This window comes from Microcebus murinus, chromosome 3, assembly GCF_040939455.1.
Source record: "Microcebus murinus isolate Inina chromosome 3, M.murinus_Inina_mat1.0, whole genome shotgun sequence".
Taxonomy (NCBI): Eukaryota; Metazoa; Chordata; class Mammalia; order Primates; family Cheirogaleidae; genus Microcebus; species Microcebus murinus.
In genome coordinates, this window is record NC_134106.1 from 111,208,532 (window position 1) to 111,222,346 (window position 13,815).

The window sequence follows — 13,815 nt, forward strand, 5'->3', positions numbered from 1 at the left end:
GGTACAGAGTGGTTCAGTGGCTTCTGTAGCAGGAGTGCTCAGAGAGGGCCTCTCTGAGGATGTGGCATTAAAGCTGACGTTTGAATGATAGGAGATGCCACGAGATGAGCGCAGGACAAAGCATTCCAAGAGGAAGTCACAGCTACAACAGGGGCTCACCAGTGGGAGTGTGATCCGGGAACCAAACGAAGACTAGGTCTGCTGGCGGGACGTAAACAGGGAGTGTGGTAAGAAGTGAGCTTAGGGAGAGAGAGAACATTCAACATAAGGAGTGTGGATTTCATTCCAGGTTCCACGAAAAGCCACTGGAGAGTTATAAACAAGGTAGTGATGTGTTCTGATTTACATTTTTATAGTCCAGCTGCTCTGTGGAGAGTGGATTAAAGGGGCAAGTATGAAAACAGGGAGATGGAGTCCAGATGAAGATGAATGTGGCACCCATCTAGTCACAGAGACGACAGAAGTAGACTAATTCAGGATTTGTTTAGAGGTAGAGAGAGAACTTACAGATGTGTTGGAAGGGTGGATTATAGAAAGTGAAGAATCCATCAATGATAACTCAAATTTTTTTTATTTCATAAGTTTTAGGACTTCACCATCCCTTGGTTGTTTTGTTTATTACATTGGTCATTTTTAATAATTGATTCTTTTTTCACAGTTGCATATTTCCATGATTAGAGCAAACTGTGGTGTATGGCTTCCTGGATTCAAATCTGGGTTTTCCAGCTTAGTGGCCATATGATCTTGGGCAAGTTTCTTGACTACTCTATCCTGTGATACCCTTGTCTAAAAAAACCTAGAATAATAATTTTACCTGTTTCATAGGGTCGTTGTCTGAAGTGACTAAGAAAATACAAGTAAAAGCACTTAGCGCGCTACTGGATTACAGTAAGCACTCAGTAACTGTTAGTGCTGAGTGCCATGTTCCTGTCTTATCCTCCTTGTCATTGTACTTTCAGCTCTCAGTACCTAGTAATAAGACTTATAATAACATTTTTTAAGGAACAAGACATTTCTGTTCCTTAAATTATTCCATAATTCGTGTACTATTTTTCAGAATTTCTTTTTTTTTTTTTATTTTTTATTTTGAGACAGAGTCTCGCTTTGTTGTCCAGGCTAGAGTGAGTGCCGTGGCGTCAGCCTAGCTCACAGCAACCTCAAACTCCTGGGCTCGAGCGATCCTTCTGCCTCAGCCTCCCGAGTAGCTGGGACTACAGGCATGCGCCACTATGCCCGGCTAATTTTTTATATATATATCAGTTGGCCAATTAATTTCTTTCTATTTATAGTAGAGACGGGGTCTCGCTCTTGCTCAGGCTGGTTTTGAACTCCTGACCTGGAGCAATCCGCCCGCCTCGGCCTCCCAAGAGCTAGGATTACAGGCGTGAGCCACAGCGCCCGGCCCCAGAATTTCTTAACAATAACTCTTACTTGATACATTCTCACCTTCTGCATCTAGTTGTATTAATTTTTTAAAGTGACTTCTTTGTTATTTGGGTTTTAAAGTTCTGCTAAAGGCTTTTAGAGAGATTTATTGAATATCATCAGCTTTATTGTGAAGCTATCATTTTCAGCTCTTAAAATGGGCCAGGAGGGACGGGCACCTGGCATCAAGATCACAGAAGTTATGCGAGCACGTGACACACTGCCGCGGGTCCGGCCGGCGGCGCTCTGCTCTGCCTTTGGGCTTAGAGCCTCACTGGACCTAAAGCCGGAAAACACCCTGTTTGTTTAGATCGCAGGATAATCTAGAAGACCTTGTATTCCTCTGGATCTTTGATTTCCACATAAACACTGGTTCCTGTCACTCTGCAGCCTGCAGCTGCATTTCAGACTCTCCTGGTTAGTTATTTCCTTCTCTAAATAGGCTCGAGAACAGTAGGAAAATAGAATAGGGCAACACAGCATATGGCTGAATTTTCATGGAGAGATTTGCTTGAGAATAGTAAGGAAACTCTTTTAAAATGGCATCTTTGTTAAAAATTATGTGGTGTGCAAGTGTTTTATAGTTATGGCTGGGATCGAGGTACATTTAGCAAATGGTACTTTTCACAGGATAACACATTAACCTTTTTTTTTAAAGCTGTGCTTCGTGTGTTTCACTAACGATAGTTGGGCAAGGAGCAGCTTCTCTTTGCTGTAAGAATCTTACACTATCATCATTGATACAGCAGAATTGTTCGACACAGGTGGCTTTAGAATCCCTTTCTGTGCAAACATTCAACATTAAATACGTGCATGTTCTGCAATTCTTCCGGTTTCAGGTTCTCTGCTTCTTGTATTTTTTTAATAACAGGAGATAACAAAAATACTTTATTTCAGAACTTTTAAATGGTGTGACACATGTAAAATAGTTCTTGTCTCTGATATAACAGTAAGTCCCTCAGCCCCGGGTGGGAGATGTTAAATTCCACTGGACAGTCGAATCTACAGTGGGTGGGATCTGCTAGTTTTTGACATTTGCTTCCACACCGTGCTGAATTTTGTAAAAGTTGTATTATTTCTAAATGCTGTAGGTAACAATGATAGTGTCTGAGTTTTTTTGGAAATCAGTAACAAAATTAATGTGTGTGTATGTGTGCTTTGAAACTTTTATATTTTGTGGAGCTAAAACACCACATAGCCCTAGAATATTTTTTCATGCCTCTTCCAAAGACAGTGTGGTCATAGCTATTTAAGAGCTCCATGTGAAGGCCTGTGTGAGCATAAGAATCAACTGTGAATTCTCAGACCTGCCCGCACACACAGAACTGACCGGAGGGCCATCCTACAGACTTCCTAACCATGCCAGTGGGTGGATCTCTGTGCAATTAAGAGCAGATCTATACCAGCAGCCAGATGTCCTGTTACTTTACAACTCAGCACCCCAGCTTAATTGTATCAATGTTAACATTTTAAGTTTTCATTTTTTTCTAGAAATATATCTATGGAATATTCACTTTCTATGTGTTTGTTTTTCTACTGTAGACACGGGAGCAGAAAGACAGGCACTAAGAGAAAATGTGTACCCTAAACTGAGAGAATTCTGCAGAGAAAACTATGGATTGGAATTTCAGGTAACTCTAGTACTAATTTTGTTTTCAGTTATGTCAGCCAAATAACTGATGTTTGTTTCTTGTCCTGCTTGGGTAGTATAAAAGACAACTTTTAAGCCCTGAAAATTTTCATGTCTTTAAGTATGAGTAAAAAGAAACATTGGCAAATGGAAGTAAAATATTTAGTCATTTTTCATGTTTTGTGCTTTTATGCTGTGATTCTTGGACCCTGCCTGCTATTGGCTCATCTTTTTCTTTGCTTTTTTGACAGTCTCCACTATTATCAAAAAATAAAAGTTGCTGAGGACTGGAGTTTAAGCTATGGTTTCTAGAAAGGTATTGCAAGTAAAATCAAGACCAACTTTTAAAAATTATTTCCTTTCAGCAGCCTGGTCAGTCCTTGCCTGCTATCTTGCCTTTTAGTTTTTATTCACATTGTAGAATATCATTTCTCCTGAGCATTCTTTACCATTTACAAAAAAAAAAAAAAATTAGCCTTTTGAGAGAGAGTAACTGCAAACTTCATTGCTAAAGTTCATGAACATTCTAACATTTTTATACTGCATTGATTTTGCCACCTAATGAAAAAGTACTTGAAAACTTTGGACAGATCTTGGATATCCAAAAACTGAAAGAGTAAATGGCTCCTGCAACAGATAACATTATTTAGTTGGAATTTTTCAACCTCGTGTACAATGGAAATCTTAACTCTCTGGTGCTATATAAACTACACATTTACATTGTTAAATGATGAATATGTAATAGAGTTTTGTGGTGCAAAACACACTGTTGTTCATGGAATAAAATTTCATCCTTAGTTCGTTTCCTCCTGGATAAATATATATCTTGTGATGCCTTCTAATACCACGTGATGCCTTCTAATACCACGTGATGCCTTCTAATATAATGTGTAAAGTAATAGTCTCAAAATGGTTTCAAGCTCAACGCACAATGTCAGCCAATAGCAGACACACATATTGAGTAGTCACCCATAAGTCACCATTTACTTGATAAATTGTGAACCTAAATTAAATTCCTTGTCATAAATTCATCACTACCTTCTCTGAGGACTGTGGTTCTGCTGATAACAGGATCCCAATTGTTACAAAACTTCCATCTGTCAAAATTCCCAAAGACTTAGTCACTCCTCAGGGACTCAATTACCGTAGAGGGAGAAAGGCGTCCAAGCATATTAATCCCATCTTTGAGTTTGTTTTGTTTTGCATCACTTTTGTCAGCAGAGGAAAGAAGTTGTTGAGCTATAGAACAGCCTCCATAACACATGGTGTTGACTAGGATTAGCTGAGGGCGGGAGGAAAAAGAAAAGTATATTTTCTGAATTAGAGGCAGGCACGGGAGAAGACAGATACAGCAAAGGGAAAACTGTAGAGGGCAAGGCCGTAGAATACCCTGGGGGCAGGTTTGTTCTAGGCAGGAGGCGCGGGGCAGCAGAGGAGGCAGCGCAGGCAGGGAGCACGTGGCCGGGCCAGCTCTCTACACGTCCTTCAGTGCGGTGTCTCGAATGGGCGCAACAGCTAGCCTGTCTGAGGCTGTGTTTAGAGTAAAATAAAATATGTGAGATTACTTTTGCTTCTCAGCTCTAGACTTAGCAGGAGGTCAAAGACATAATATCTGAATCTTCTAAGAATCTGAGAATATACTTTTAGTACAGTCTTTTATGGTAGATTCATTATAGCCCACCCTGGGGATGTTTTTTAGAGAAAGAGTTCTCTTCTGTCAACTGCAGCAAAATATGGTGCCAGAAGTTTCATGAAAAGACTGTTTACCCCCTTAGTGTTCCTGATTCCATTGTGCATGGAACTCGGAAAAGTGAGTTTCCTAGAGTAGCTCAAACGTACCAAATCTGCTTCGCGCCTGCTTGCCTTTGCTGGCGCTGTGCTGTCTGCCTGGCGCGCTTTCCAGCCCGGCTCCTCCCTGCTTCGCCTCCTGGGTCCTCCTCCTTACCACGCCTCCCGTCGGGTCTCAGGCTGTGCCTCTCCCCATCTGCCTGCTGCCCTGTGGCTCCATGTGCTTCTCTTGGTCCCAAAAACACCCTAAGCCCATTCCCACTTAAAACATTTGCCCTGGCTATTCTCTGTGCTGGAATACTTACCCCCTTCATCTTCCCGTGGCTGCTTTCTTCGTGTCCCTCAGTCCCCACTGAAAGGTCACTTCCTAGAGATGCTTCCCTAAGGACCCATCCAAAGTAACCGCCTCTTTTATCTTACACTATTTTAGTTATTTGCATTGCATCAGATATTTTTGTTTACTTGTGTATCATCTTGCTTATCATCTTTCTCCCACCAGATTGTGAGTTCCAAAGGACAGAGGATTGTCTGTCTTCATGACAGCTGCATTCATGTCCTGGAAGAGTCCCTGGCACAGAGGAAACATCATGAGAATGTGCTGAATAAATGAATGTGAATGCATGAAAATATGATCAAAGACTCAGCCAAAATATCACTTGTAGAAGAAAGCCTTCTCTGATCCCCTCATCCCTCTCAGGATGAGCCATTACCCTCCTCTTTGTGCCCCTAAAATCCAAAGTGTCATTCCCAATCATCCACTCAGTTCATTTAAGAAGTATTTGTTGAGCACTGAGCACTCAGCAGTCAGCGTTCTAAGTAATGGGAACATAGGAGCAAACCAAACAGACCCTCTTCTGTGGAGCTTCCATTATTGCTGGGGGAGGCAGAGAATACACAGATAAGTGGCAGTAATAATAAATGCATTTCATTGAATAAGTGCTTTTATGAAAAATAAAGCAGGGAAAGGGAGGTTAGGAAGTGCCAGATGGTCAGAGAAGGCTTCGTTGTTAATATGCCCTCTGAGCAGAGACCTGTGGAGAGTGATGCGGAGACCACGCCGTGAGCTGTCTGGAGGTGGGGAGGAGTCCAGGCACAGGGAACAAGGACAAGAGTCTGAGGTGGGAGTATGTTTAGAATATTCTGGGAACAGTAAACAAGCCAAATGTGAGTGGAGTAAGGGAAATGATTATAGAGAACATCCAAGTCAGATCATAGGAGACCTTATGGGCCAAGATTAAGAACTTAGAATTTCACAGAGATAGAAGGGAAAGCATAATGTGATATGACCCACCTTTCAGAGGTTTGCTCAGGTGCTATGAGTAGAATAGAATGAGAGGGAAGGACTGGTCAAAACACGGGGATAGTGCAAGTAAGAAGTGACTGTAGTAGGAACTAAAGTGAGCAGTGGAGAAAAGGAGACATCTGGTTAGGGAAACTTTTCATCACCTGCCCATAAAGTCTATTGAAAAAAGTTCTCAGGACTGAGATTGTGTATTGTTCATCTTACCCTAATGGCCAGTCAAGTAGCTGGCACATAGTAAGCCCTTTAGCTAACTCTTAATTAAATTTAATGGATAGAATACAGAGTTACATTTTAACCAAGCCCATATATCTTTTATCTATGTGCCTGTTTGACAGGTGATTTTGTAGTACTTCCTTTATTTTTTCATTTAAACTAACATATTTCATAAAAGATACTAGACTCCGATTTATATGAACTTCAGTTAATACTGTATGTGCTATATACGTAGGTAGGCTGATTGCTCAGAGATGGAAACAGCTCAGTGGAAAGCACATCAAGCCCACTTAGAGCAAAGAACACCCATGGCTTCAGGAAGACATGGTGTTTAAATAACATGTTATTTGATTTGCTAGCATTCATTAGGTGCCTCCAGCTACACTGAAAAGTAAGAACAAGGCGAAGGAATTGGGAAATACAGACAGACGGGTGAACGCGCCTGGTGCAGGAGCCACAAGCAGTGTGCGGCACACGGGTTGCGCGCCGCCTCTCCACCGCCCAGGCCCTGGGCCAGCCCTCACTGCTCCAGAAACCAGAGGGACGAAAAGCGGCTCAACTGCCTCTCTTCTTGCTTGCCCTCAGTAGGCTGCGCGTCCTTGAGGAAGAGGCTGGTTCCCGCTTAAGCGCCCAGGCCTGGAGCATTTGGCCTTTGGTGGCTCGGGCAGAACGGCGGCAGGGCTGCCCGCGCCATCGCCCCGCGCAGGGTTCCTGCGCGCCACCGCCCGAGCCACCTTGTTTGAATGTCACCCTGTCACTCCCTTTGCCTAAAAGGTTTTCATGGCTCCCCGCCGCCGGTAAGGTCTCTCTTCAGAGTGACCGCGGGTGTTTGTTGAGCTTCGTCTCCCACTCCTCCCAACATTAGCGGCCCGTGCGCCCTAGCCGTTCTCGGCCTGACCGCGGAGCGCTTCTTGCCATTGCCCATTGCCGGCTCTGGATTCCCGTTCACTGTGTCTGTTTCCGTTCCTGCTTCCTATCGGAAACGCCCTTTCTTCATCCCCAGCCATCCCACAGCCCGCCCTTCGGAATCCAACTTAAGACCTAGCTTTCCCAAGTTGTCTTTTCAGATTCCTGAATACCCCCGCCCCACTCACAAATCTTCCCACAGAGGCCTGCTGCTACACTGAGCCAAGAATAGGCTAGTTAGGTCAGGGACCGCTAAGGGGATGTTTAGCTGGTCTAGGTACCTACGACACCTCCATTTTAAAAGCAATTTTCGTCTGAGTCCGGCTACTCAGTTTGGTATCACTCCTTAAGAATACCTTCTGACAGCCAGCGTCTTTAGTAGACACCTATAACTCAGCCACAGAGTTCATAAACCTCCTCTTTCTTCACCTCTAACATCCAGTAAATCCCCAAGACCTGCCAGTTCCACCTCCCTAAATACTTCTCCCACCTTTCCCCTTTGTTCAAATCCATTATTGTCATCTTGACTATTGCCATGGATACCCAAAATGGTCTATGTGTCTTCATCTCTTCCTTCTGCATCCTGACACCAAGCCCTCTGCCCACCTTTTACCCCAGGTCCATCCCCCAGTGTTGCTGTCCTGCTACGTCTGAGATACAGATCTGACTCTTTCATCTACAAGACACAGTCTGACTTCACATCACATCGCATGCGAGCTCTCCTTGTCACTCCTGCCTACTCCTGAGGCCTATCTCCCACTCTCTCCCACAGGCACCCTGTTCTAGCCTTGCTGAACTGCATTTGTTCCCCAGACATGTTCTTTCTTTCCCTGAGTCTTTACACCCACTGTGCCCTCCGGCTGGGGGCCCTTCAGTCGCACCCCCCAGGCAAATGAGTAGATAATTTTCAACTCATTCTTTGAGAAACAGTGCATGTCCTTCTTTGAGATTCCAGAGTCTTTATTCCTAATCTTTACTAGCATATTATATTGTTTTAATTATATTTTAAATGCCCCTCCCTCACTAACTGGGCCCTCGTAGAAAGTAGCAATTGTATTATTTACATCTTCATATTACCACAATCTTTTATATCACCCGGCTCGTACTAGATATATCATGAGTGTTGGCTGACTAAGTTCAGTTTACTGGCTATATGACTAAGACCCAGAAGCCGGATGCCTTCGCCAACACCATGCAAAAGAAGCATACTGGGAGTTGCAGATGCAAGCCTCATACATAATGTTAGATTTTCTACTGACCATGCCTTAAAAAGCAAAAAGAGAAAAACAGGTTCCTTGGGAGGCGGAGCAAGATGGCGGATGAATAACACTGCCAGACAGAGTGTCTCTGCAGAAAAGACAGATTCTAGCAGAAATTAGAGGAAAGAAGAAAGAAGACAAGCATACAGCAGACAAGGGCCGGAAGGAGGGGTACCTAAGACCCCAGGAGACACCACGGGAGGAGGCTACGGAGGAGAATTGGAGGCTGAGACCACCGGAGCAGCCCAGAGACCAGCAGCAAGGGTAGCTGGATTTGCTGTTTCCCCTCCCCTGCATCTGGGACTGCTGGTGGGCTCCCCAGCGGGTGGAAAGACCTGCGAACACCAGCCCAGAGACCGCCGCCGCCAGCCAACAGTGAGCCTATAGCAGATGTGGCACCAGGTGCCCAACTTCCACCGGGCATCACTGTGTGCACAGACCCGAGCCACGCGGCAGGCACCATATTGCCTTCTCCTCCCCTCCACCGACCCTACCCGCGGCTGCCCAGAGAGACAATACAGCCACCAGCCAGAGGCACCTCCAGGGAACGGGACCTTCCCTTTTGGGACCCTACAGCTGACTCAGGGGAACTCAGACTGTGAGCTCCCTACCCGCCCGCCCTCCCAGGTGCTGCTGGCACGGTGTTCCCAGGAGAACAGTGCCGACTCAGAGGCTGACAGACATAGACCCAGCTTGGGCTCCCTGTGGGTGAATTGGGACCGGAAATCCTCTCCCTGGTGGGGATACAGTTTGAACTCTGGGACCCAGAGGTCGGACCTGCAGACCAGATCCCCTGCACCGAGGGCTAGCATTGCCCGGGGCACAGAAGGGTTATACATGAACAGCCTACTGAGGTGTGTGTGCCTCCAGTGGCAGATCGGTGTCCTAGAGGGCAACCCTCCTCCCAGGAGGAGGCCTTGCGCCCAACCCAGGTGGCGTTCCTATGCAGGGAACCTTCCTGCCGACATCACAGTCCGGGGAGGCCTGGTGGCTTGTGGTCTGGCCTGCTGGCAGAGGCCCAGGAGTAGCTGCGGAGTTGGGGAGGGTGGAAAGAAGCGAGGCCCGCTCCAGACTGCGGGTCTCAGACAGCCCCACCACCACACCCAGACTTTCTGGCTGAGCGGGACCATTCCAGCCCCGCCCTGACAGCTTTCCCTGGAAGCAGAGAACAGAACTTTGACCCCTGCTAATGGCCTGAGGGCAGGCTTACCCAACCCAGCTCCGCCCAGAACAAGAGCTGATAACAGGACACAAAATCAACAGCATAGCTTGTTCCTCCAAGCAAACGCCACCTACTGACAGGGACGGCATCTTGCACAGCCTTTCCACGGCACCCACTGACTCAAAATACAGGAAGTGGTCCAATTTCACCCACAGACACCACCTAACGCCTCAGAAACTAAACAAGGTGTGTGAATACCCAAACAATAACTTAAGGAAAGACACAACAACTGATCGACATGGGAAAAAATAAGCGAAAGAACTCAGGAAATATGAAGAACCAAACGGAAAACACACCCCCAAAGAGGAGCACCAGCCCCCTAGAAACGGACACCGACCAAAATCAGGCAACCAATATGACAGAAGAGGAATTTCGTATGTGGATCATAAGAACACTCACTCAGCTGCAACAACAACTCAATAACCAACACAAAGAAACCACAAAAAGCCTCCAGGATATGGGAAAAGAAATAGACACAATGAAGAAACGTGTAACCGAACTCCTGGAAATGAAGAATCAATTCAAGGAACTACAAAATACAGTGGAAAGTGTCAAGAACAGGGTAGGTAAAACGGAAGAAAGAATCTCAGAGCTTGAAGATAACACCCTCCAATTAAATAACTCAGTCACAGAAATAGAGCAGAGAAACAAGAGAAAAGAGCAAAGGCTACAAGAGCTGTGGGATTATGTGAAGAAACCTAATGTGAGGGTCATAGGCTTACCAGAAGGGGAAGAAGACAACACTCAAGGGTTGGACAAGCTGTTTGAAGATATAATAGAGGAAAATTTCCCAGGCCTTGCTCAAAATCTTGATATACAAGTTCAAGAAGCTCAGAGGACCCCTGGGAGATTCAACGCAAACAGGAAGACGTCACGACATGCAGTCATCAGACTGACCAAAGTATCAACTAAAGAGGCCCTTCTAAGAGCTGTAAGACAAAAGAAGCAAGTAACATACAAGGGAAAGCCAATTCGAATAACACCAGACTTCTCTAATGAGACTTTACAAGCAAGGAGAGACTGGGGCCCCATTCTCACTCTTTTGAAACAAAACAATGCCCAGCCTAGAATATTATTCCCTGCAAAACTAAGCTTCGTATATGAAGGAGAAATAAAAACATTCTCAGACAAGCAAAGGCTCAGAGAATTCACCAAGACAAGACAAGCCCTACAAGAAGTACTTAAAACAGCGTTACGCACGGAACATCATAATAATAACCCACGAATATAAAAACAACCAAAACCCAAAGATATTAAAGGCCAGATATTACAATGGCTCAAGACAGAAATCATAGCAACAACATCCAACCCAACAGAATGATCACTAATCTACCTTACCTATCAGTTCTCTCAATAAATGTGAATGGCTTAAACTCTCCACTCAAGAGACATAGGCTGGCTGAATGGATAAGAAAATATAGGCCAAGTATATGCTGTCTTCAGGAAACACATCTAACCTGCAAGGATGCATACAGACTAAAAATAAAAGGGTGGAGATCAATATTCCAAGCAAATAGAAGCCAAAAGAAGGCTGGTGTGGCAGTTCTAATTTCAGACGATTTAGTTTTTAAACCAACAAAAATAGTGAAAGACAAAGAGGGTCATTATATAATGGTGAAGGGCACAGTCCAACAAGAAGAGATAACAATTTTAAATATATATGCACCCAACTTAGGTGCACCCAGATTCATAAAGCAAACCTTACTGGAGCTAAGCAAATGGATTAATAGCAACTCCATAATCGCCGGAGATTTCAACACCCCCTGACGCCACAAGACAGATCCTCCAAATAGAAAATTAATAAAGAAATAATGGACTTAAACAAAACTCTAGAACAATTGGGTCTGACTGACATCTACAGAACATTCTACCCAAAATCCACTGATTATATGTTCTTCTCATCATCTCACGGGACATTCTCTAAGATTGACCATATCCTAGGACACAAAGAAAATCTCAAGAAATTTAAAAAAATAGAAATCATACCATGTACCTTCTCAGATCACAGTGGAATAAAACTAGAAATCAACCCTAACAGAAACTCACATTTCTACACAAAAACGTGGAAATTAAACAACCTCCTACTAAATGATGACTTCATAAATGAAGAAATCAAGACGGAAATAAAAAAGTTCTATGAAGAAAACGACAATGGAGAGACAAGTTATCAACTCCTCTGGGACACAGCTAAAGCAGTTCTGAGAGGAAAGTTTATCTCCATAAATGCCTATAACCAAAAGACAAGAAGATCACAAATAGACAATCTAATGAAACGACTCAAAGAGCTGGAAAAAGAAGAACAGACCAACACCAAACCCAGCAGAAGAAGTGAAATCAACAAGATCAAATCAGAACTAAACGAAATTGAAAACAGGGAAGCTATTCAGGAGATTAATAAAACAAAAAGTTGGTTCTTTGAAAAAATAAACAAAACTGACACACCATTGGCTAAGCTAACAAAAAGCAGAAAAGAGAAATCTCTAATAAGCTCCATCAGGAATAAAAAGGGAGATATCACAACTGATCCCAAAGAGATACAAGATACAATTTATGAATACTACAAAAATCTTTATGCACACAAACTAGAAAATGTGGAGGAAATGGACAAATTTCTAGAAACACACAGCCTCCCTAGGCTCAACCAGGAAGAAATAGATTCCCTGAACAGACCAATCTCAACAGCTGAAATAGAAACAGCAATTAAAAATCTCCCTAAAAAGAAAAGTCCCGGTCCAGATGGCTTCACACCTGAATTTTACCATCCTTACAAAGAAGAACTAGTACCTATCTTGCAGAAACTATTCCACAACATCGAGAAGAACGGAAACCTCCCCGACACCTTTTATGAAGCGAATATTACTCTGATACCAAAACCAGGAAAGGATTCAACAATAAAAGAAAACTACAGACCAATATCCCTAATGAATATAGATGCAAAAATTTTCAACAAAATCTTAGCTAACAGAATCCAGACACTTATCAAAAAAATAATCCACCACGACCAAGTGGGCTTCATCCCAGGGATGCAGGGATGGTTCAACATACGTAAATCTATAAATGCAATTCACCACATAAACAGAAGCAAAAACAAAGACCACATGATTCTTTCAATAGATGCAGAAAACGCTTTTGACAAAATTCAACATCCTTTCATGATACGAACACTGAAGAAAATAGGAGGGACATACCTAAAAATGATACAAGCCATATATGACAGACCCATAGCCAACATCATACTGAATGGGGAAAAATTGAAATCATTCCCACTTAGAACTGGAACCAGACAAGGCTGCCCACTATCTCCACTTCTGTTCAACGTAGTGCTGGAAGTCTTGGCTACAGCAATCAGACAGGAAAATGGAATCAAAGGTATCCAAATAGGGGCAGAAGAGATCAAACTTTCACTGTTTGCTGATGATATGATATTGTATCTAGAAAACCCCAAAGATTCAACCAAGAAACTCCTGGAACTGATCAATGAATTTAGTAAAGTCTCAGGATACAAAATCAATACACAGAAATCAGAGGCATTCATATACGCCAACAACAATCTAATTGAGAACCAAATCAAAGACTCAATTCCCTTCACAGTAGCAACAAAGAAATTAAAGTACCTAGGAATATATTTAACCAAAGAGGTAAAAGACCTCTACAGGGAGAACTATGAAACACTGAGGAAGGAAATAGCAGAGGATGTAAACAGATGGAAATCCATACCATGCCCGTGGATCGGCAGACTCAATATCATCAAAATGTCTATACTACCCAAACTGATCTACAGATTCAATGCAATACCTATTAAAATCCCATCAGCATTCTTCACAGATATATAAAAAATAATTTTACGCTTCGTATGGAACCAAAGAAGACCCCGAATATCAAGAGCAATTCTAGGCAACAAAAACAAAATGGGAGGCATTAATATGCCAGATATCAAACTATACTACAAAGCTGTAGTAATTAAAACAATATGGTATTGGCACAAAAACAGGAATATTGACCAGTGGAACAGATGTGAGAATCCTGATATAAAACCATCCTCATATAGCCATCTCATCTTTGACAAAGC

At 43.3% G+C, this 13,815-nt stretch overlaps 1 protein-coding gene across 2 annotated transcripts in view; it reads left to right on the plus strand.

Moving 5' to 3' along the window:
* Nucleotides 1–13,815, plus strand: part of NWD2 (NACHT and WD repeat domain containing 2) — a 216,415-nt gene that overhangs the window by 63,549 nt on the left and 139,051 nt on the right. The window contains exon 2 of one of the 2 annotated variants that reach the window (XM_012770996.2): nucleotides 2,968–3,056. In XM_012770996.2, the coding sequence (XP_012626450.1) occupies nucleotides 2,968–3,056 (89 nt within the window). Of the gene's footprint in view, nucleotides 1–2,967; nucleotides 3,057–13,815 lie in introns of those variants that run through there. The other variant, XM_076001159.1, reaches the window with a different exon arrangement.